The 25,927-nt window shown below is 37.2% G+C and overlaps 1 protein-coding gene across 1 annotated transcript in view; it reads right to left on the minus strand.

Moving 5' to 3' along the window:
• Positions 1 to 10,262: 10,262 nt before the first annotated feature.
• Positions 10,263 to 25,927, minus strand: part of VAV3 (vav guanine nucleotide exchange factor 3) — a 488,752-nt gene continuing 473,087 nt past the window's right edge. The window contains 2 exon segments of the mRNA XM_044004405.1: positions 10,263 to 12,692; positions 15,657 to 15,808. Coding sequence (XP_043860340.1) covers positions 12,651 to 12,692; positions 15,657 to 15,808 — 194 coding nt within the window. The 3' untranslated portion in view covers positions 10,263 to 12,650.

Consider the following 25,927-nt stretch of genomic DNA (forward strand, 5'->3'; position numbering starts at 1 on the left):
TGTTCTATCTGAGGCTTCTAAAATACTTAGGGGAATAATATTTTTAACCAGCACCTTTGAGAAAGAGAATGTAGGGTTTCTAACTTTGCAACATAATTACTTAATAAACACAGATACAGGTATTCAACCTTTAAATATAGTTATAAATGTTTGTATCTAAACAGATAGATAGAACATTTATTATGTACTTGTTGGTCAGCCAATACACATTTGTCAAGTGCCTGCTATGTACCAACACCATGCTAAGCAGTGAGATTACAAAGAAAGGCAAAAGGCAGTCCCTGTTCTGAAGAAGCTCAAGTTCAAATAGTGAAGACAACATATAAATAACTATGCACAAACAAGTTGCATTAAGCACTGGTCATTATCACTGGATTATCATCTATCAAACTCATTACCTATATAATGACCTCTATACCATGGTCAAATACACATTTATAAAACATATAAAGATGTATTTTTTTGTTTGTTTTGTTTTGTTTTGTTTTTAGTAAGGCAATTGGGGTTAAGTGACTTGCCCAGGGTCACACAGCTAGTAAGTGTTAAGTGTCTGAAGCCAGATTTGAACTCAGGTACTCCTGACTCCAGGGCCAGTGCTCTATCCACTGTGCCATCTAGCTGCCCCATAAAGATGTATCTTGCACTTATAAAATGAAAAGATGAAAAATCAAAGAACTTGAAGTAGAACAAAACTTAAAACTTATTAGTCTAATTCACTCCTCTTGTAGATGAGGAGAGCTTAAAATCCCAGCCAGAGGTGGCAGAGTCAGTCAGTAACTGTCCAGTGTTCTTGCTTCCATGTTCAGCAATTCCAGTTATGAGTTTGATTTGGAAAGAAAAACATGCATTTTAATACCATAAAACTGCAGAAGTAGTTAATTGATAATAATGGGAAAATAATTTAATTTTGTATCAGAGTACATAGGTTTGGCTTTGCTACTTAATTCCTGTGTGACCTCGAGCATTTTCCTTCCCTTGTGGCCCTCAATTTTACCAATAAAATGAGGGAATTGAATCAAATTATCTATAAGCTTCCTTATAGCTAGAAATCTAATGATCCTTTGTATCTAGTGATTTAACCATGGACCATAATTATAACTCTAAGTAATTTATATTTGGCTTTCTACAAAGGTAGAGTATTGTGCATACCTTGAAATTATACCTAGGTAAAAAAAAAAAGAAAGAAAAGAAATTATACCTAGGTACCTACTGAGGTGGATGGATGTCCCTTGGCTTTGGACTAATTTTTTCAACCCTTTCTTCACCTTTCCCCGAGAATCAAAATGCATCACCAGTCCGTCTTTCCTCCATTTCTAACATCAGGTGCTTCTCCACAGTGTTGCCTGTATGGCAGCCTTTGGAATGTGGCAATTTCTAAGAGTTTCAAACAAAATCGAATCCAAACAAGTCACAGCAGGACACCAGTCACTTCCTTGGTAAGGGCAAAGAAAACATCTGAGTTTCTCATTTTAATGTGGGTTCTTTGTGTCCTGTTTCACTAATGTAGTATTTCTCCTTGGTGCCATCCAGGCTACAATAAGTGGCTATTAAGCTTAATAGATGTTGAAGGCATTTTCCACATCACTACAGATTTAAGGGACACTTTTCCTGCCACCTATAAAGACTATGTAGCTGTAATTCCCACCTAATTTGGGAGCCATGCAATGGCCATATCTCATTTACAGTCATTCATTGAAATAGGCATCTTGCTTTTAATGAAATCACTCTCAGAAGCATACTGTAGAGAGCACCCCAGACAGAATGATCAAAGGACCAATAACAGCTATCAATAAAGCAGTAACAGCTATGACTTATATGTGACACTAGGGGGTGCTGTGGATGGTACCTGATTCTATTTAATAATAGAGCAGGGCATAACTACCAAGCAAATATTTATTCCTCCTGTCATGTGCACCACCAGACAGTGCTCTGGGATGTCAGCCAGAGTTCCCCAGCCCTCTCTCAGGTTCTCTGGCAGCTTTGGGGATTCACCCTTTTGGTCCTAATCTCATGGATGGTGGCCCAGATGTAATGAATCAATCCATATACATTTATTAAGCACCTAATATCTGCTTGCACTATTCTAGGTTCTGGGCATACAAAGATAAAAGCGAACTGGTCTTTGTTCTCAAGGATGTACTATTCTATTATGCTAATAGAGAACTATATTTATACATATATGCTTATATACATACACACATCACACATATATATGGTACTATATATGTGTGTATGTATGTGTAAATATATTTATATACTATATATATGCATGCATACAGGTATATGTATTTGAAGACTATATTTGCATACACATGTATATGTAAATATGATCCCATATATACATGTATGCTTGTGTAAGCATAATATGTCAATATAATGCATAATATAGAATATATATTATTATACCACTTATCTATTATAATATATAATATTATGCTATATAAATTATAATATAAAACCATAGAATATATACTCATACATAGATACACACATGCACATATACATACATATGTATATACTACATATAGCATATTTATATATACATATATTTGTTTACATCAGATATGTGCAAACTAATAGAAGTTAATAGGAGGGGTGCTAAAAGCTGGGGGAGGGGGGAGAAGCAGGAAAAGTCTCATGTACAAAGTGGCACTTCAGCTGAGCTTTGAAGGAAACTAGGGATTCTGCGAGGCAGACTGGAGGAGAGAGTATATTCCAGGCATGGGGTACATACAGCCAGTGCAAAGACAAAGAGATGGAACATGGCAAGTCTTGTGTGAGGAACCTAAGAAAATGATTTTGGCTGAATGGTAGAGGGCATGGGGGAGGATCCTGTGTGATGAGCCTAGAAAGGTATATAGAGGTCAGATTAGAAAGGGTTTTAAATACAGGTACTAAATATTTGAACCTAGTCTCAATAGGGAGTAACCAGAGTTTATGGAGCAGGGCAGTAAAATTGTCAGACCTCATCTTTAGGAAGAGTCTAGAGATTGGGTTTGGATATATCCAGTCATCTACTTAGTTGATGATGTTCTGACACATTCAAGGAAAAATGAAACAAACAAAAACCTTCCTTCCTAGCTTTGTTGAATTCCCGTTGAAGTAATTTACCAAGGCCTGAATCCATAGAGATCTTTAATCACAATATTGGAAATGTACAATAATAAATACAAAAAAACCCAGAAGGGATATTTCTAAAAGCCTGAAAATCATCCCTAGACCATGTAACCATTCTCTTGGCAGATAAGACAAAATCCAGATATGTATATAAACACAGTTCAGTCTCTCTCTGTCTCTTTTTGTCTTTCTGTCTCTGTCTCTGTCTCTCTCCTCCAACTCTATCCAATCCCAGCATCTTTTCCATGACAGCATATTATATCTCCACTTATCAAATGTGAAGCTGACATGAAGTTGGAAGAGAGAGTTAATGTTCAAGGCAACTAAATATTTCCAGAGCATTTTGTTGGGACCTCTTCTATCCCTACTTGTATTATACTTATCTATGTCCAACTTTAGGGTAGAGATTTCATCCATTTTTATCTCTGTATTTTCAGTGCTTAATATATTACCTTGTACTTAATAAATACTTAATAATTGTTAAATATGGAATGAATACATTAACATGGAAAGGACATTATATTTTTATGCATATGAACTAAACTTCTATAGGGGAAAATGTACTATACCATAAATGCATATACATTTGTGTGTGTATATATACACATACATATATCCTACACATACATTTATAAATACAGATAATATACATATATACAAACATATAAAGCTGATCCAAAGTCCTTATATTCTTTCTTGAAGAAGCACCAAAAGATCTTGACAGATTAGAGCATTTGGGCTAAATTTTAAATGACATTTAGTAGAAATAAATATAAAATCTTATACTTGGGCTCAGAAAAACAATTTCACAAATAAAGGATTGAGGAAGCATGATTATACAGCAGTTTTCTCTACTTCCTTTTCCTATGGATATTTTTTCCTATTTTTTGTCTGATAAACATTCATGATCCATGCCCACCCCTCATGGATTTTCTCCCAGGTTGTAAAGTTCTTGGCCTCCTCTCACTTCTTCCTCCCACCTCCTTCCTCCTTCCTTTTCCTTCTCCTTTCTTCTGTTCTTGTCTCCTTTCCTTTGTCCTCTTCCTCCTCCTCTTCCTCCCCCACCTCGCTGCTCTCTCTCTCGCTCTCTCTCTCGCTCTCTCTCTCTCTCTCTCTCTCTCTCTCTCTCTCTCTCTCTCTCTCTCTCTCTCTCTCTCTCTCTCTCTCTCTCTCTCTCTCTCGCTCTCACTAGAAGGTACTATATGCTTATTATGAGCCAGCATTGTCATGTAGCAGGCAGAAAGGTCAGTGGGCTCTTGGGTTGCCCTAAGGGAAGCAAAGCCTCCAGAAATAAGGGGATGGTCCCTTTGCTCTCTGCCCCGGTCAGATTACATCTGGAATAGTATGTTTACTTGTGGGGGCCACAATTTAAAGATCACAATAAGCTGGAAAGTGCTCAGCAGAGGGCCACCATAAGGATGTTGAATCCATGTCACATAAGGATGGATTTAAGGAACTGGGGCTATTCAGTGTTTAGCCTAAAGAAGAAAAACCTAATTTTCTTCGAGTATTTGAAGAGCTTGTCAGACAGGACAAAATAAGAAGCTGTAGGTGGAATTCACAAAGAGGAGAATTTAGGTTTGATGTCAAGAAAAACATTCTTCATCATTTGAACTGTCCAAAAGTGGAGAGTTATAATCCAAGAAGTGGTAGGTTTTCCCTTACTAGAAATCTTCAAGCAGAAGCCAGATAACCAGTTGGAACTAAGAAAAACCAACTTCTCTCTTCCCTTATTTTTGGAGTATATTGTTTGAGTCTCAGGCTACATCATTCTTGGGCTTTCCCCCAAGGAGAGGAGGTCTTATATTCTCCCTCCCTGCCCTAATACCATCAGTACCTGTAATGACTATATGTACATTTCAGTGAGCACAGGTACCTGCTTAGGCTAACTGTGGGGCAGAACCTCAAGACCCTGGCTTGCTTTTTACTTTATGTCTCTTTCTCTGAGCAGAGCTGAACCACCAAAAGAAAGCATGGCAAAGGCACACACTGATCTCCATACCCTTTTCAATGGACGTGTCCCTTTAAATAGAGGAAATCTTTTGAAGTATGGTCTGGATTAAATGGCAATGAAGGTTCCTTTTAACTAGAAAATTATAGGAAAAATCGAAAAAGACAAGAGAAGAAACGTATAGTCCACTTCACACCAGGGGGAAAAAAAAGTTTGTTTTTGTTTTTATTTTTTTCCAAAAGATATTCAGATCACCAAGGATAATGTGCAGAATTCTCCTAATCAGATTCTTGGGTCATTATTTACTTGCTGTCATCTCGAGGTCACTGATACATGCTAAAAACAAATATTGTAGAGGGCAACTAGGTGGTAAAGTAGATAAAGCACTGGCCCTGGATTCAGGAGGACCTGAATTCAAATCTGGCCTCAGACACTTGACACTTACTAGCTGTGTGACCCTGGGCAAGTCATTTAACCCTCATTGCCCCGCAAAACCAAAACAAAACAAAAAAACAAATATTATATAAACTATACAACCCAGTGAAATTCCCACATGTGCTGGGACCAACCTTCTGTAATCTTGCTTAGAATACAGTCCTACTCAAAGGGGCAGACTACTCCAGGCACTCCAAAATGCCAGCAACAGAGCTAGTTATAAATTACATGTGCAAGGTGCTCTTGGTAGGAGGAGAGCATCTGCCAATAGTAGCTCATTCCCATATCTGTAGTCAGTGGGTGGTGTATGATACCTGTGAAATATAGTGCTCTGGAAGCAAAGGTCTTTGGATTGCAGCAGAACAGATAAATTCTCAGGCAATTAATTTTATGATGGGGTTTGCATCATGACAACAGCCAGTGAATGCCTGACCAATCAATTCTCCATACCCTGCCTTCCCACTCATGCTAGTTCCAATAACACCCACACACGAACAAGTGTTAATCTTCATTTACTGGGAGGGACTGAGTGATTTTTTTTCTTCCTTTGAATGTCCTAAAAACTGGAAGAGTCAAAATTCAGAGAACAAAAGAGCATCTAATTTGTGGAAACCTAAAGGGCATCAGGAACATGCAGGAGTGGAAAAGGAGGTGAAATGCAAACGTAGAGAGAGCAAGAGATTACCAAAGAACTAGCTTGAGCAGAGCCCTGGTACACATGAAATATTAAAAGACTTCTTTTTTCAAGGCAATGGGGGTTAAGTGACTTGCCCAGGGTCACACAGTTAGTAAGTGTCAAGTGTCTGAGGCTGGATTTGAACTCAGGTCCTCCTGAATCCAGGGCCAGTGCTTTACCCACTGTGCCACCTAGCTGCCCCTATTAAAAGACTTCTAACCCCAAATCCAGTGTTCACTCCACTATCCCATAACTGTACAAAGTTTACGTGCAAATGAGGTTTCAACAGCTAAAACAAAACTTGAGAATTTTCTAAATAGATCCCAAAAGTATCTTTGCAGTTCGAAGCTTGAAATTGCACTAAGACTTTCAGGATGCCAAGTCCAGAATATATTTTGAGAAAGAATACGGAATACTGACACTTGGTCAGTTATGCTGGAACTTTCATGACCTTGAATTTATGAGAGACAATTAAATTTGATGTCAAATAACAATAGTTGATATTCATATAATGCTTTAAGGTTTATAAAACTCTTTATGTATATTTTCTCATTTGATACTCACAGGCACCCTATGGGATCTTATTATCCCAATCTTCTAGATATGTAAACTGAGACTATTGGAAAGACTTTATTGGAAAGAATAGGGTTGTGTAGACTTTCATATTAGATGAGTCCAGTAAAATGGTGAATGTTAAATGAATGAACCTTTAAATGAACAAAGCTCAACATTGTCCTTCTAAAAATTCTATTAATTCAACCATATTTTATATCAAATAGTCTAATAATTTTCTGATGCTCAAGCTATTCCTATGATGAAAAATATTTAAAAGCCTTTATTATCCATGAAAAGAAATAGATTTGTTTTACTTTACTACTAGGTGTTTTAATTTGGGGGAAATTTTTCATATTACATTTTTTTTGTTTGTTTTTGGTGAGGCAGTTGGGGTTAAGTGACTTTCCCAGGATCATACAGCTAGTAAATGTCAAGTGTCTGAGGTTGGATTTGAACTCAGGTCCTCCTGAATCCAAGGCCACTGTTCTATCTACTGTGCTACCTAGCTGCCCCTTCATCTTACATTTTAAAGATCACTATTAGCTACTCAAAAAAGCTCAGCCTAATTATTTACACAAGAAATAAGTATATGAATGTCTTTTGTCCATATTAGGTGAGATTATAGAACTTTCCCATCAGTATATCTAGATATTGAGATAGAGAGATAGATAGATAGATAGATAGATATAGATTATGTAAATGTGGGTGTAGATGTAGGTGTAGGTGTAGGTATAGGTATAGATATTGGTGTAGATATAGATGTAGACATAGATATATAGATATTTGCATGTGTAGATATATAGATACACACATATTACATATTTGAATATATACCCAGTGTATATATGTATATGTATGTGTGCGCATGTGTGTTTATATGTGTGTATATGTGTATATATACATACATATATATGACTACACATATCTGAAAAGTCTTTGGGGAATTTTATGATTCTTTCAATGACCTTAAGCTTCTCCCTGAAAAAAAGGACCATCTCTCTTTTTAAACATTAACATTCTAGTAGGGATAATGTATGACTGTGAGTCAATGAAATAACACAGTCTCTTAAGATGTAAAAGTGAGATTGTCCAAGAGGGAATGGAGAAATGCACAATGCGCAGGAATAGGCTGCAACACAGCCAGAATCAAGGAGTCATGCAGAAGTGACTTCAAGGATATCACTAGAACAAACATGAAACATCTAGGTTGGTCACCTAATAAATTAAAAAGATGGAGAGCTACCATGCTCCATCAATATGTCAAGACTAAATTTCCCAGCATGTTGGGTGGATCCCCTGCAGTAGATTTGTGGGAGCACACAGCAAGAGTTCAAGAGGATGGAATGGCAATGGAAAGGGATCTATATTATCACAGCAAGTACACATATTGATTAGATCATAGATCCATCATAGACAAGAGCTATCTGTTAACTCAGGCTTCCTAAAAATAGGATCTCTTCTTTATCAGTTCAATTTGCTCATTTCAATTGTTTGGTTCACACTTTCAAGCAATTTGTAAAGTTACTTTTTTAAAAGACTTATATCCTCCTGAAAATATCTTCTGCTTGATTTTTTTAAAGGTAGGGGGTGGGGGGAGAGGGTGCTGACCTTTGGGCAGGGTAGGTAGAAAATATGTGACAGGGCATACAGGTTGACAATTCCAACACTTGGATTCTGGTTGTTTGGAATTCTATCCTTTATTAAGTACTTCTCACCTAGAAAATTGGACAACACTCAGGGAAATACTTCCCCCACTGTCCCCACCCCAACCACCATGACTATTGTGAGCAGAAAAACTTTCTGCTTTATATCTTACTTCATCTTTTAGAACACACACACCTTTTTATTTTGACACACATGGTATGTTTTTTGCAGCTGATATGCACACTAAAGTACTGAGAAAAATATGGTTAAAATAAGGTTAAAATGAGCCAAATTACTTCTCTAAAATGTAGCATGCTATAATGGATAGAGTACTGGACTTGGAGTAATGGAAAACTTGGGCTGGAATACTGCCTAGACACTTAGTAGCTATGTGACCCATTGACAATGACCTGAATCATTCTGGGCCTCAATCTCCTCACCTGTAAAATAGCGATAATACCTGTAGTACCTTATCAAACAAGGATGTTGAGGGTTTCAAATAAGGCAAGCTCCTCTAGTTAATGTCCTACATAAAATACCACTACTAGGTCTGTATCCCAAAGAGATCATTAAAAAAAGGAAAAGGACCCACATTTACAAAAATATTTATAGCACCTCTCTTTGTGGTGGCAAAGCATTGGAAATAGAGGGGATGCCCATCAATTGGGGAATGGCTCAACAAGTTGTGGTATATGAATGTAATGGAATACTATTGTGCTGTAAGAAATGATGAGTTGGCAGATTTCAGAAAAACTTGAAAAGACTTAAGTGGACTTGATGCTGAGTGAAGTGAGCAGAACCAGGAGAACATTGTATATGGTAACAGCAACACTGTGCGATGATCAACTGTGATAGACTTGGATCTTCTCAGCAGTGCAATGATCCAAGACAATTCCAAAGGACTAATGATAGAAAATGTTCTCCACATCCAGAAAAAAGAACTGTAGATTCTGAATGCAGATTGAATCATACTCTATTTACTTTTTTTGTTGTATTTTCTTCTTTTTTGAGGTTTTCCCCTTGTGTTCTGATTCTTCTTTCACAACATGACTAATGCAAAAATATGTTTAATGTGATTGTATATATATATAACCTATATCAGATTGCTTTCTGTCTTGGGAAGAGGGGAGGGAAAGGAGGAAGGGAGAAAAAATTTGGAACTAGAAATCTTATGAAAATAAATGTTGAAAACTATCCTTACATGTAACTGGAAAATAATAAAATACTTCTATGATTAAAAAAAATATGTAAAAAGTCCATTATTTAAATTAGTATAATGCATTGTGAGGTGTGAGGTGTTGAATGCAGAACCAGGAATACCTGGGTTCAAGTCCTATATTGACATTTATCAGCTGTGTGACAGTGGACAAGTCACTAATACTAGTACTTTAGGGAATTCTCTATGAATTATTTAAAGTCATAGGTGAGTTGGGATAATAAAAATAATAGTAATAGTACTATTGGTAATAGTGGTGTAAATAATAATTTGCATTTATATAACGCTTTAAGGAATGCAAATCATTGCAGAAACAGTATTTATCTTCATGACTACCCTGTGACATAGGTGCTATTAAAATCTCCATTTCACAGATGAGGAAACTGAGGCAGAGAGGTTAAGTGACCTGGCCAGGGTCATACAGCTAGTAAGCTTCTAAGGCAGGGTATGGACTCAGGGCTTCCAGACTCCAAGTCCAATTTTCTATCCAGTGCAAGACCTGAACTGATGGAAAGTCTTTGCACTAAGAGTATTCCCACATTGATGAAATCAGATTTCCTTCTTATTTCATTTGCTGCCATTGCCAACTTTTAAAAGTTTAAAAGGGACCTTTCAGCCCCACCCCCCTGCAATGAAAAGGTGATTAAAACTGAGGACAATTATCTTAATACAAGTTGTAGCTACTTTATTATATTGACATATTTACAAAATATTACAAACTTTTAAGCACTACAGATGAGATTCAAGGTGTGACAGCAAGAGCTGCATCCAGGCAAGACAAAGCACAGGGGAAGCAGTGACTGTTGACTCCTTAGCCTTGGGTTATGTCTTTGGTATTAGAAATGCACGTGAATATGCAGCATTTAACTTTTCCAATACAGGGCATTCAACACAGACAAAAAAGGGTACATCTGGTATCTTAAGAAAAAGGGTGTCCCAGCAAGGCTATAACACCTCCATCTACTGGACAAGTTTCCACACTGGCAAAATGCAAAAAGAAGAGCAGAGGCTGGTTTTAAGGAAGTGGATCCACTTGCCAAAAGTCCATGCTAAGACACAGGACCAATGTGTTATGTTGCTCCCTCTACCATAATGCTCTGCTGAAAGTGAAACGAAAGACACACCATTGACCCATAGCGGTGGCTGATGCTACACTAGGCATCACAAAACATGACCTAAGAAAACATCCTGCCAGGTAACTTTACTGTACAAATCATTTTACAAAATACACTCTAGTGCTCATGTCCACATTGACAAATACACAAACTGGTGCCATCACACGTTTTTTCTTTAAACACAATCACAGTTTCCATAATTCTGAGGTAAACTTCCTGAATCTATCCTATATGAGAATCTTCTAATGCACAAGAATCTCCACCCAGATCAATGTACCTCCTTCAGCGTGCACAGGGTTTTCCTACATGTAGATATGGGGGAGTATATCACAATTGCTTTATTTCAGAGGTGATCTCAATTTTCTTTTCTGAATGCTCTCAACTAGATTTAGCTAAAGCTAAAATATCTATGTTTGTTGCCAGAAGCCAATGCTTTCAAAATGTGCATGATGTGGTCTTCTTTATCCCAATATCAAGAGATAGGTAGAATCTGGTAACAAGAGGGATATACATATACATATATGTATTTATGTATGTATATGTGTATATATGTATTTGTGAAGATACACAATGTATATACACATATACATATCTAAACATATGCAGGTATGTTTGTATGAAATATGATATCACAGCACCACAGAATAACCATTTCTATTACCATTCCAGAAGAGGTACAAGCAGACCAATAGGCAGACTTCTGCCAGTCATTTAATATCATTTAGGTGCCACTGTGTGATCAGAAATGGCTCATAAATTGGAAGACAATTGGGAGAAGCCTTAAGCTCCATAGTGAGCTACCCCTGGAAAACCTTCAGTGGGTCTATGTTTAACCTTGAAATTTAGAGACACGAATCAGAATAAAAACCACAGTTATGCTGCCCTTCTACAAAAGAAGGGTCTGTGCTATCGGCAATCCTTCAGTATTGAATTAAAAGTAGCAGGAGGAGCAATGTAGTATATGCCCCAGATTTGGGGGAGGGGAAGAGGGAGGAAGAGAAAAAAAAATGTCCTGTAGGTGGTGTTTGTCAAGAAGTGACATATTTATCAATACAGCCCTTGATCTGGTTCATGTAAACAGAGACACTGTGATCATCTGGCTAGCAGCCATCTGAGGGATGATGCTGAGCCAAGTTTTCCTCAGAAACTTCAGTACAAAGTTGCCACAACCACCTCAACAAAACCACAAATAGTTTTCTGGAGTTAGTAATAAGGTTCTCTCTCCTTTTTAAAAAAAAAACATGCCATTTTCAAAAACAATCACTTGCCAAGGTACAGAGTTAAAAAACCATCAGTTCAAATGCCTCCAGTCCACACAAAGTGGATAGAGAACTTCGAAGTTTTTACTCCTATTTCTCCCAGAAAGATCTGTAGGACAAAAATGTTTGTGATAGGCTAAGTAGCTTTGCTTGATACTTTAAGACAAGTGACACTGAACCTTTTCCATAAGTGGCCTATATGACAGAATTCACACTTTTCTTCGTGCTCTGATAGGCAAAAGGCTCTAGTTCTCTGTATCATCAAAGATTTCAATGACTAGTGAAGGGAAGAGGAGTGTGATGAGACAGGAAGGGGGAGAAGGAAAGGCGCATTAAACATTTACTAATGGCTGGCACTGACAAAGGCCTGTGAAAGGAAACATAAAGAAATGTATTTGCTGAGTTCTTCTGGGAAGAGAAGGTTTTGGCTTTGCACTGGTCCCTGATGATGACAGACTGGCAGGTTGTTTCTTGCCCAGCTCTCGGCAAGCCATTAATCTGTCAGTACGAGCATCTTTAGAAATCCCAACATTAAGACTGGAGAAGACAGGAGGAGGAAGGATGTTGATTAGCCAGAAATGCAGCTTTTCAAATACTTCAATCAGTTCATAATGCTTTGTGGATTTTTGTTCATCTCTTGTCCCTGAAATTTCTGATCCAGACTGCAAAATTGGATTTGAAGTCAATCATCCTCTTCCACATATGTTGATGGAAACCAGCCCACCTGCAAAGAAAAGCAGCCCAGAGTAACAAAGGACCTTTACATTTGGCTCTTCTAACTTGGCACTCCAAAGTTCTCTGCATATATTGTAGTATTGAATATCCATGGCACCCTAATTAAGCAATATTTCTATCCCCATTTGGTAGCTAAGAAGTTTGGGATGACTTAAAGCTGACTGCCAAATACGAGCAAGGGTAGAAATGGAGGAAAAGGCATTTAAGGAGTTTTCTTTTCCATAAACATGGAAATCAATCTATGAATGAACAAACAATGATATGGTAGCAGCATCGAAAATCATTTCTATTTCCATTACAGAACAGGTCTGAGCAAAATAACTAGGAAGCTGATCTTTATGCATTCTTCCCCTTGGGGAACTGAGCTGGAGATTGGCAATGTTCATAAAAACTCTCAGTTGGGCGTAAAGTTGGCAGTTGGGCATAAAGTTTATATTTGCTCTGGATCTGAGAGACGATGTGGTATAATAGATAGGAGGCCAGCTCAGAGTTATACAGACCTGGGTTCCACTCTTGTCTCTGACATATGGTATGACCATAAACAGAGTTACTAAACATCTCAGAGCCCCAGGCAACTCTAAGACCATAAGGGACTCTCCATACCAGAAGCTGCCATACTGATGGAACCACAGGATTGGTCTAATATTCATATGAAAATAAAATGATCCAGTTGAAAGGCTGAGGGGAGAAAAAATGTTGGGAAAGGATAATGAATCTGACTAAGAAAAAAAAAAAACAATAGGTATGCCAGTAGTGTAGCCCAGAATTATTGCCTGCCTCACTACCAAAGCATGTAGGAGCATAACATCATAGATTTAGAGCTAGGAGGGACCTCAAAGATCATCTAGTCCACCCTTGTCCCTCAATTTACAAAATTAAAAATTTAATTTAAAAAAATTTAAATTTAAAATCCATTTTAAAGATCAAGGCCCAAGGCAGCTAGGTGGCACAATGGATAAAGCACTGGCCCTGGATTCAGGAGTACCTGGGTTCAAAGCCGGCCTCAGACACTTGATACTTACTAGCTGTGTGACCCTGGGCAAGTCACTTAACCCTCATTGCCCCACAAAAAAAAACAAAGACAAAAACAAAAATCAAGGCCCAGAGAAAATAGGTGACTTGCCTAATAAAAAGTTGAGTAGTGATTAGAATCCATGACATCTGGTTCTAAATACAGTGTGCCTTTCATTATACCTTTCTATGGTAAAAGATTTTTTTCCTTCCTTCCTCTCTCTTCCTTTCCTTTCCTTCCTCCCTTCCTTCCTTTCTTCCTCCCTCCCTCCCTCCCCCCCCTCTTTTTCCCTTTCTCCATCTCATTGAGGCTGTAAGTGAAGCAGCCATTCATGACCTATAATCCCACTGCTGATGAGCATGGAATCTTTAACCTGCTTTGTTTCTGACCAAGGTCAATCTATCCTTCCTTTGGCAGCCTACCAGCCCCCCCACCCCCCACCCCCACTGCCAGAGGTCACCATATTGGTTCTAGACTTAATGAAGCTGCCTAATTGGCTTTTGCCCCACTGTGGCCCAGAACTCCAGTGATCAAGAGATCCATAAGCTTCAGCCTCTGGTGCTTTACAACACTCAGCTACTATGGTGAATTTCAGCTTCATATTTCCCTTCTAATTCTAGCTTCCTGGGTCTGGCAGTTGAAAAAAGGGAGAACTACAGCTAGTGCCAGGTATTTTCAGAAGTCATTCAGAGTTAGGTAGCAATAAAATCTTTTATCTTTATCAGCAAAAATGGTTGAGTCACCACTGAGTGCAGAATTAATTGTACCTGGCCCTTTGGCAGGGGTGGAGTTGAAGGACCCATGGCTATAATAGTTCAGCTCCCTGTTGACAGAAATTCTGTTGGGAAAGTCTAATCATAAAAATATAAATGATTGGACTTGTCCACTGGACTTATTGTGCCCTGGATTGTGCACCATTTATTTCTAGATCTAGTTAAATTGTGAACACCTTTCCCAAATCTAAACAACTAGAAAGCTTGCAAATTTTACACTTTACTTTGATCAGAAAGAGATGAATGACAAGGAAACATAGTTTGGTCAGTAACTTAGTCATGGAAATAATGTCTGAGTCTGTCACTGTACCACTATAGATTCACCTCAAACTCTAATTTCTTTTTAATCTATGAATTTCTGTGATCCCTGATAATAAATGTGTAAGCTCCTCAAAGAGGGTCACTGTTTTCCTTATCTTTATATCTCTCCAAGTGCCAAGTAGATTGCCTTGTATATAGTAAGTTTTTAATAAATGATTTTAAGTAGATAAACAATGAATGAATTATTTTCATAATAAGGGCCTTGATCACTGCAAAACCCAGAAGTGCTTTCTGATTCATCTAAGGAATAGTAAATTATGATGAATATAGATTTGGTATTAAGTATATATATATTAATATTAATAAACTTAACATTTATTTTGCTTGTTTTCTTTTTTGACACATATATAATCTTGTTTTCCAAAATATATGTGAAGACAAAATTTTAGCATCAATTTTTTAAAAACTTTGTGTTACAACTTCTCTTCCCCCCTCCATTCCCACCCCCCATCCACAAGAACTAAAGCATACATTTTTAAAACTGATAAACAAATATGAGGAAGTTCTGGATTCAAGATAAACCTCTGACACATACTGGCTATGTGACCTTGGGCAAATCATTTAAAATCTCAGTGTTACACACATCCCTAAGACTATAAGTTTCAGAGAAAGTGCTCACCTTCATTGGTACAGAGTTTTCTTGCTTGAGAGTTCCTAATCCCAGCAAAATAACAACATAAATTCTTATACCCAACCCTATTCTATAGAATCATCCAGACTGCTTCATTTCCCAGTCATTTTTGGATAGATAAATTTATTCCATTTATAATGGTATTGTAACATAAAAATCAAATTCCTGTTGTCAGAACAGCAAAGCCTGTAAGTGAGATAAAGCAGACGGACTCACCCTTCCATTTGCTTCTCCCCTCCACCAGCCATTTACACTCATTTTTGTGTAAATTTTCACCACATCACCTTTGGACAAAGACAGCTCTCTCATATCTCTCGCACAAAAGTCATATCGTGCAATGGCTATGCCCAGAACTTTGGGGCTCAAAACTGTAGGAAACAACAGAAATTCAATATTAGCCAGCCCCTCACAAACCAGCGGTCCCAGTGAAGATAACAATTATATTTACAATTAAAATAAAAACCAGCCACTATACAGGTCAGTCTCTCATCAAAAAACTAAGGATAAAAGTACAAAAACTTAGAATCCAGATTAGGATTTCAACCAGCTTCAGGTCTGAGTCCTAGAAGATTAAAATATTAACATGGAATTGCCTTTGCCTAAAGATCCAAAGTGTTCCAGTGCATTCTAATGTTTTCTCGCATCGGATATTTTCAAACAGGTAACAGTTTTAAGTGGGTGGTGTGTATGTATAATATATATGCATGCAGACATGCAGACATATGTAAGTATACATACATGCATATATGTGTATAATTTTTAATGGCCTGGTTAATTTATTAGGAAATCATTAGAATGTGAAGTCATTTGAACTTTGATTTCTACTGGGGGCAAATGAATCCATTTCCAATCAGGAAGCATTCAATGAAAAAGGCCAAATAACCCCTTTTCAACTAACACTAGAACCAACTAAACTTCCTCTTTGACGGGAAATTCAATGTCCTGAACTGCTTCTATCTGGACATTATTTTTGCAACTTTCTCTTTGAAAGCATTTTGGAATATGTTCAGCCTCTGTTCTACCAGTGATATCAGTTATACTAGAAAGTTTTAGAACAGACCTCACACAGAAAAAAAAATACACTGGAGATTCCTAAAAGATTTCCTTCTCCCAAATTGATGCCTTAGACAATGAGTTCTTCTCATACTAATTACACATAATAATGGACACATGGAAACAAGACATGATTTCCCACATTTTAGTACATCTAAAGTTATATTTGGGGTGATGAAGAGGAGAAAGGATGGACCTAAAATAATTCATTTTCTTCATTTGTCCTTGTTCATAAAAAAAAATCTGCCTTCAAGCTACCCAAGTCTGTCCACCTATAGAGCTTCACAATACATTTTTTTGGAAGGGGCAATGAGGGTTAAGTGACTTGCCAGGGCCACACAGCTAGTAAGTGTCAAGTGTCTGAGGCCAGATTTGAATTCGGGTCCTCCTGAATCCAGGGCTGGTGCTTTATCCACCACAATACATCTTAATATTATAAAGGGCCTTCAATTATACTCAGAGCAATTCTCAGAATTGTTCCCCTGAAGTTGGTAGGACTTTATAATCCCAAATTGGGTTAAAAAACTCCAATCTAATACAAAGAGACAAATGGGAAAAGTCACAGGTCTATATTTCTAAGGCTTCCCCTGGCCAGACGGTAACAATTATGTCCTATGTAACAATGAAGAAATTCTCTCACTCTGAAAGAGAGTCTGAACTATTTTTGATAGTTCTGCAGCTGTAGAAATTTCTACAATCTCCAGATACAACTAAAGTGATAAATAAATAGCAATATTGTACCTTTCAGAACTATGTGGGGGCAAAAAAAAGTATGGGTCATTTTCTTTTACTGCACCATTTATACATAGCCATAATGGCATTCATTCTGTAATCTGTCACACATTATTGGTGCACTGCTCTTGAGCCAAGGTAAAATTCTGAAGAAAAATAGTTACCCATTAGCTCAATGCGTGACCTTTGGGAGGTCACTGAACATCTCTGAGATTCAGTTTTGTCACCTTGTAAAATGAGGGAATTGGACCAACGATCTCTAAGGCCCCTTCTCATTCTAAATAACTATGATTCTCTGGGGTACCATGCTTGACTTAACAAGGGGGAGGGGGAGGAAATATTTTATCTAGATATAAGTGTACTTGCCTAGATGTCACCTAAGTTACCATTCAGTACTCTTGTCATAACATAAATCAAAGCTATAACTTGCCTTGTGTCAGTTTATTATCTACAGAAATGATAGACAACATTCATTCTTTCCATGAAACATGGAATAACTTGACTCAAATGATAGGAGACAAAGATGTTAACAATGATTGAGGCTCTGCATGCAATTTTTTTTCATGGTTGAACAGAAACATTAAATTTAGAAACCAAAATCAGTACCCTAACAATATTATTTTTACATTGCTTCCAAACAAATCAACTATGCCCTGACTTCCCAACCCTTTTACCTCTGGACCACTTCCCTCCCCTAACCCCCCTCCCCCAGCCCAATGATCACACAGATATAAATTAGAAACGGCATACAGGAGAAAATAATATTTTAAAAAACAGAATTGTAAAATGTCATGACAAATTCTTTATGCCAAAAAGAAGAACACGTATGGCTATAACAAAACTCTAGAGACCAGACATACAAAGATGTATCCTTATGAGTTGCTGTGAATGGAAACCAAAATATTTTTGTTGTGAAACAAAAGCAAATTGAGAAGAAATATAAAAGTGGTAAAGCAGTACCTGACCAGAAAGGAGTGGAAGAAGGGGGGACAAAGCTGTAGTCTGGAGGAGGAGTTACAAAAGAAAACCCACAGAACAAAGAAGGGGCTTAGAGGAAAAAAAGAAAGAAAAAGAGAGAAGCAAAATAACATTTAAGTATTGTCAGAATATCTTAATAATGCTATTTAAATTATTTTTGTAACAAGGAAACACACATTGTCATTTCAGGCCACCTGAAAGCCAAATGAACCACAGCAAGTTCCTATAGGCTGCTGTGATCTCAATCAGCTTTTTCTCCATTGACCATTGAAAACTATTTTCAAAAATATTTATATTTACATTTTGTAGGAAATTAACATTGACATTCAAAGTCCCTTGTCAGTAAATACATCCACATCCACATTCACATAAACACACTTAGACACACTCCTTTCTAGGTCATTTTTTAAGCCCACATCTCTGGGGGAACTCTACTAGATGTGAGTTGATTATACAATTCTGATTAATATCAATAAACATGACATTTGCACATGATCCCCTAATACATAGTGCTAATAGTCTTTGAGCTTCTAATGCTAGCAGAAAAGAACTCCATTTCACACTACTGGGAAAAGACAAGAATGGATATATATTTCACATACATTCTGATCGCCACCTAGAAATTGTCACAAGGCCCCCACTGCGGTTGGTCAATATCAAAAGTGTTCCTCTTTTCTTGACTTATCCAACAAAAAGAGGAAAATTACCAATGTACTTTCACTATCTAATCATCTTATACATCCCACCATCATTTTCAACTGAAAATATATCATGGTAATAGTGTAAAAACATTTACTAGCAACTGTATGATGACATCCCAAACTGAAAGGAGGAGGTAGTAGAAAAGCTAGACACCCAAGGGTTCCTTTGCCCTGGAGCTTCACGTTAGGGGGTAAGAACAGACAGAAGGCAGGCCTCTCCAGTGTTCACCTGGAGCCGAACATGCTGGGAAGACATATCAATGACAATGAAGAGGTCTTCTCTCAGCCTGCTGTTGTGCTTGGGGAATCTCCAGACACTGCTCAGTCACCACTCAAAGAGCTACAAAGTGAATCAGACACTAGTTCACTGGCTGCGAGAAGAGTCAAAGACTATTCCAACTATTCCTGAAACCTTGTAGGCCTTGGAACTCTATAGGCCTCAAATAATGAGAAGCATTTCTCGGGAGATTTGTTGATTTTGCTCATTCTTTAAATTTTGTCCTTACATTTACTAATTTGAAAGACATCCTAATCAGTTCCCAAGAAACCACAAGATACGGTCGCAGTAACTTTGGAGTCAGAAAAGATCTGAGTTTAAATATTACCTCCAATACTTGCTAGTGAGGTGATGTTAAGGAATAATCTCTCTGAAACTTTGTCAACTCATTTATAACTCCCGGAGCTTTTATATAATGAAACTTTTTAAAGTGCTAGAGAAATGGTCATTATTGTCATTGTAGACCCCAAACTTGTTTTTTTTTTTTTATTTAATATGATCATATGATAGATTTAGAGGTGGAAGGAAGCCTAAATCCCCTCGTTTTACAGATAAAGTTCAGAGAAGTCAAGCAATTTTTCTGGAATCACACAGTTAGTATCAGGGGTAGCATTTGAATGCAGATCTTCTCAATGCCCAAGTTCTATATTCCACACTATGTCTTCTTCCAACATGCTATATTATTTTACATAGTAAGCAGAGTATTGGACTTGAAATCAGTAAGTCCTGAATTCAAATGTAACCTTAGACACTTACTAGATGTAGAAACCTCAGCAAGTCGCGAAACCTCTCTGCCTAAGGGTCTTCATATATAAAATGGGGATAAAAGTAGCACCTTCCTCCCTTCCCAGGACTGTTATGAGGATAAAATGAGATAATATTAGTAAAGTACTTTACAAATATTAAATCATCACATAAATGCTAGTTGTCATTATTGCCATTGTTATCATTGTTATCGTTAATGCCACAATAAATTCTTCCTCTGATGTCTCATCATGATATAGCCATGGCACTTGAGTCTTGAAGGCTATTCTAGAAGAATGCAAGGGTAGGGAGGGCAGTTGGTATTTGAACAATTGATTTATTCTCCCAACTCAACTGATTAGTCACAGAAAATAACGAAATTGCAACAAGGTGTTAAACTAAAGGTAATGTTACTCCATGTTGTGTTATCCTGTGACCAAGCATGAATAAGCTCTTAGATCAAATTGGAAGGGAGGCTATGAGTATGGATCTAATGATTGTATACCTTATATCCAATGATCAGCTTAGCTAATTTCAGAGAAGCCCATCAGCAGTTTCAGCCAAAGGGTTATAAGTTTTTCAGTGACAGAAATCTAGTTCCCTATTAAAATATTCCATATTTTAGAAATGAGGCCTTTATCAGAAATACTGGCTGTAAAAAATTTTTCCCAGCTTTCTGCTTCCCTTCTAATTTTGGCTACCTTGTTTATGTTTGTACAAAACCTTTTTAATTTAATGTAATCAAAATTATCCATTTTGCATTTCATAATATTCTCTATCTCTTGTTTACCCATAAATTCTTCTCCTCTTCATAGATCTGAGAGGTAAACTATTCCTTCCTTTTCCAATCAGTGGCAGAAATCTTAGAGAAGTTAGGAACTTTGTTAGTGGGAAGGAGTGTTATCATTGTTCAGTCATTTCAGTAGTGTCCAACCAACTCTTTGTGAAGCCATTCGGGATTGTCTTGGCAAAGATGCTGAAGTGCTTTGCCATTTCCTTCCACAGTTCATTTTACAGATGAAGAAACTGAGGCAAACAGAAGTTAAGTGACTTGCCCAGGGTCACAGAGCTAGTAAGTGATTCAGGTCAGATTTGAACTCAGGAAGAGACATCTTCCTGACTCCAGGCCCAGCACTCTATCCAATGTACTACCTAGCTGCCCTCTGAAAGGATAATCACAATTGAAATCAGCATTCATTAAAATATTTTTCACTTATGTTAAATTATCAGTAATATTATTGCTAGAGTGTAAACTCCATAAGACTCATACTAATGTCTTATTAAATCTTTACATCTCTTCCTACTACTTAGAAGTTCCTTTGCACATAGTAAGAGCTTAATAAATATGCATGGAATTGAATTATTGGAATCATTTTTTGGACAGCGGCACATGGTATTACTACCTTTTTAAAACTATCTATTATCATGGAGCATAAGTAATTTTAATTACATTGACACCATGATATATCTCTTTCCAGACAGATGCTGTCTCTTTTTTAATGAGAAAATGGCATACATCTAACTTTTTAACTGACAGAAAAGTTGGCACTTAGATTGACACCAGACATCTGTGAGAGGCAGAATTGTGAAGCCCTCATGCCACACATGACTTTTGGCTGCTATTTTGAATTTTCTCCTTGAGCTGCTTTCCAAACTTCTATCTTTTAGTGTATCCCTGGGAATTTTTCATCTACAGAGTAATAAAATGACTATATTTCTCCCAAGTTACTAATGATGACTGTTTAAGTCAAGAACCTAAAGTGTAACAAGAGATAACTAAAATTGTCTCAGGGGACGAGAAATAAGGAGTCTGTGAAAATACAATTAAATGTGATTTAGGTGATCTTAAAAACAGGCAGATATATTGAAGCAGATGACCTTTCTTGGTTCTGAAAATCTTTTACATCCCTAAACTAATTTGTTTAATAATTTGATGGAAGATTTGCACTGATAACTCCAGATAAATAATTTTAGTATTCTACCTCCTGGTACTCAGAACTGCAGCTGGGCTTCTACAGATAACTTTTTCCAGTCTTTGACCCTTTGCTCTCCTTTCTCTATTTCATTTCCCACTGTGAACTGATCCTGTCTCACAATTTCAATAAATCATCTCTGCTTGATCCTTTTTTTTAAAGTCTCATTGATGTTTTTTTTTTATATATTACAAATATTCACAGATTACTCCCCTTTTGTGAGAGGTATCTTGTAACAAAGGAAAACTAATAATATAGTGACCTCATCTGAAAGTGCCTACGACTTTCCACATCTGTACTTCACATACCCCCAACTCTCTATTTTTCTTAAATGAGCAAAAATCTATTTTCTTTCATTCCCATTTCCACACTCCATTGGAAAGAGAAAACAGATTTCTTGTAACAACTATGTATGTATGTGTATGGATATATATGTGTGTGTACATGTGTATGTGCTTCTAGATACACACATATGTATATTTCTTATTCTGCACCCTAATCATGAAAATTTTAAAAAGAAATGAACAAAATTATTTGTTTGATTCTCAAAGTGCATTGAGAGTACTGCTTGAAATCTGTGTTAATTATTATTATTTTTTTAATGTGGACACATAGCCAAATAAAGAACAAAGCAAATAGACTTAAAGCACGATCACAATTTAAATGGCAGTTAGTTCAAACTAAAACTGTATAAAAATCTCAACTTTGATCTCAAGTTCTCTAACAAGCTTCAGGACACTGCCCCTTGGACATCCTGTTTTGACTTCAGAGTTAATGTACCCCAAAATCTAACTGGCCATCATCTGTTTTCACTGGGAACTTCATTTTTTTTTTTGTTAGTCATATTACCTTCTGCTCCTTCAATTAGTCTGTCATCTTTGACTCTTTCCTGTACTTCATTTCACTACATCCAATGAGTTCATTAAGTCTTTATAATTCTTCCTTTAAAATGTTTCTCAAATTTGCCCCTTTTCTCTCTTCATTCTTTCCATCAATACAATCATTCATAAGCTAACTAACTACTTACGGTTAGGCTATTGAAACTACCCAACTGGTTTCCCAACTCCAATCTCTTTCCCCTTCCAGTCTTTCTGACATCCTACTGTCTGACTCCCCATCATTTGATAACTGCAATGCCTGCAGGATAAAAGACAGATTTGTATTTTAAAATTCAATGCCCTTGGGGCAGCTGGAGTCAGGAGTACCTGAGTTCAAATCCGGCCTCAGACACTTAACCCTTACTAGCTGTGTAACCCTGGGCAAGTCACTTAACCCCAATTGCCTCACTAAAAAAAAAAAAAAATCAATGTCCTTGATACTCTGATCCCATTCTGATCTCCATTGCTGGAGGAAGGAAGTCATTAACTCCATTTTTATGGTTCTTCTTCTAGGGGAAAAGCAGGCTAGTTTTAGAGTTAGAGGACCTCAGCTTGAATCTCCAGTTCAAGACTAATTGTGTGACCTTGGAAAAGTCACTTCCCAACTCTAGTCTCCAGCTTCTCATGTGGGCTGCCGTAAAAGGCATTACAGATTCCCTCCAACTTTTTCTCCCTTTCTCCTTTTTTATGTACTTTGACTCCCAAAATAATTGTGGAATGGTAATATTCTCTTCATTTTACAGATGAGGAAAATAGATGTTAAATAACACAGTCAGTAAATATTCAAGGTGGGATCTAAATTCATTCTTTCCTAACTCTAAATTCAGCATTACAATATTGTGGTCCCATATAAGGATGGGATTTTTCTCAAACTCCTCATCAATTTCTCCTTTCTATCCAAGTGGTCTCTAGAATACTCCAATAACTATACATTTCTGACACTGCCCCTTGAATTTTATCTAAAGTTTCCACTATGCTTCCCTTCTCTGGTTCCTAGATGTCTTCATGAGTATATCCCTTTACTAAATAGAATACTATGTCACTACCCACTTAACCCTTATTTTTTTCTTTTAAAGAAGGAATGCACTTCCAGAGACATAATCTATTCATGGCTCCTCTTCCACCAAACTCAGTGCCTCCTATATGTCCAGTGCGCCAATTTGAATTAGGACCTCCATTGTGCCTGTCCTGCTCCCCAAACCTGGTGCCTTTTTTTTGCCAATATTTGAAGCAATGACAATTATTGCTGGCTTTCATTAACTGCTGGTTAGCGAATCCCTAAATGGGAATTTTTGCAAATATGTTATATCAAGCTAAATAACTATGCAATATTTCAAAATTCTCCAACTCAAACTTTTTGTCTCAAAGTAGTACTAAAAATAGTTTAGCTATACAATAATACTGATGACAGGATAAAGGGGAATACATGGGTGTTAGTGGAAAATGCAGAATGGAGAAACAACAATCTGTTCAGGGCACTTGCTTCTTCTTTTCCCTCTTGAGCTACCCATCTGGACATGCTATTCTAGTAACCTCATAAGCCTTATGGACTATTTGAAAACATTTCTAGATTAGTTACAAATGCCAAAATTAATATGCCAGGGCTCATGTTTTCTCTTCCCTTCCCCTGCTCCCCGCAATATTTCTTCCCTATACATTTTTTTGCAGGAATGCAAACTTTCTGAACTATCTCTAGGTCCTCCTAATCTACTTTTCTACTTATTCCTCAAAAAGTAGAGATGTGCTAATCTGGCAATAGTCTCAAATTGAAACTAAATGGTTTTTGCCCTTCAATCAGCAACCAAGCTTGGATCCTAATCTGTTAGGGTATATAGTTGATACTTTCTCAGACTAATTCTTGGTTCCCAAGTGGGAATCTGCTGTTTTTCTGTGTTTCCGCCAGTATTGATCCTCCTGGTATCAGGGCTGCCCTTAGCTATGCATTTCATAGCTAAGAGTCTAGGGATATTCTATTCTCAACAAGAAAGCCATAGATTGAGAGCACGTAAATGTAGAAGCCCTGTTAATGGGTTCATAAGACTATCAAACAACTTTTCTCATTCCTGTCATTTGAAATCCCCCGCTCCAAAAGCATGCTGCTACTTTGTCCCTTCTCATCCCACTTCCCAATAGAATTTTGTAATTATAGCACTTGATAAATCATCTAATGCAAACTTCTCATCTTTCAGATCAGGAAACTGAGGCCCAGAGAAGTTGAATTGCTTGACCAAGGTCATATTCAACCAATTAGTAGCAGAGCAAAAAGCAATTGAAAATGAGAGGAAACTACTCTTCCAAGTCCCATTGAGTAACCATGAAAGATAGAGCTCTTTTGGCAAGGATAGGGAGTGGGAAGGAGGAGATTACATCTTTCATCACATCATCACTATGAAACAGCAAGGAATCTGTGTTGCAAAGGAAGGATCTCCTGCCTGGTGTGCACTCAGCTGCCATCTACTCGACCTTTCTCAATCCATGAATCTTCTTCCCACCATGGTCCCCATTTGTTAGTGTCTTTTCGTCTTGAAACGTTGCATAAACTTATGTTTGCTAATGTATTCATGTGTCTCCCTTGCCTATCCCCCAATCTCAATGTAAGTAAGCTTCCGGAGGACAAACATTTTCATTTTTCTTTTTGTATCCCTAATATCTATCACAGAGATTTGTATATGCTAGGCACTTAATAAAAACTTGGTGAATTGTCTTACCTCTCTGATTTTCCTAAGATCTTTCTCCACCTCTATGCCTTCCCAAGGTTTAGGTCACTTCATAAGCAACCAAGAAAATTACTTTGATCTTCTAAAACAACATAACTGTGCCTGGGACCATGTCCTTTGAAATGCTGTGTTCACTGACCAGCATATTTTAGACTCCCATTAAATATTAATCATTATCCTCTCATGTATTATCATCATCCATATATCTGACACCGTTCTTCCATTATGGCAAACCTTGAAAATAATCATTAATCTTCAAGGAGTATTCTGAGCAGAATCTACTTACGAACATGCTGCTCAAATAACTATCAGGGCCAATCTATCTAAAAAGATCATATGCTTTAAAAAATGTAAGCATTAGGATGGTGTGTATGAAGGCTCCTATTGCTTCCTATTTTTCCTAAGGTTGGAGAATCCCTCCCCCACTCTGCTTA

Source organism: Dromiciops gliroides, chromosome 4 (assembly GCF_019393635.1).
Source record: "Dromiciops gliroides isolate mDroGli1 chromosome 4, mDroGli1.pri, whole genome shotgun sequence".
In the NCBI taxonomy this organism is placed as follows: Eukaryota; Metazoa; Chordata; class Mammalia; order Microbiotheria; family Microbiotheriidae; genus Dromiciops; species Dromiciops gliroides.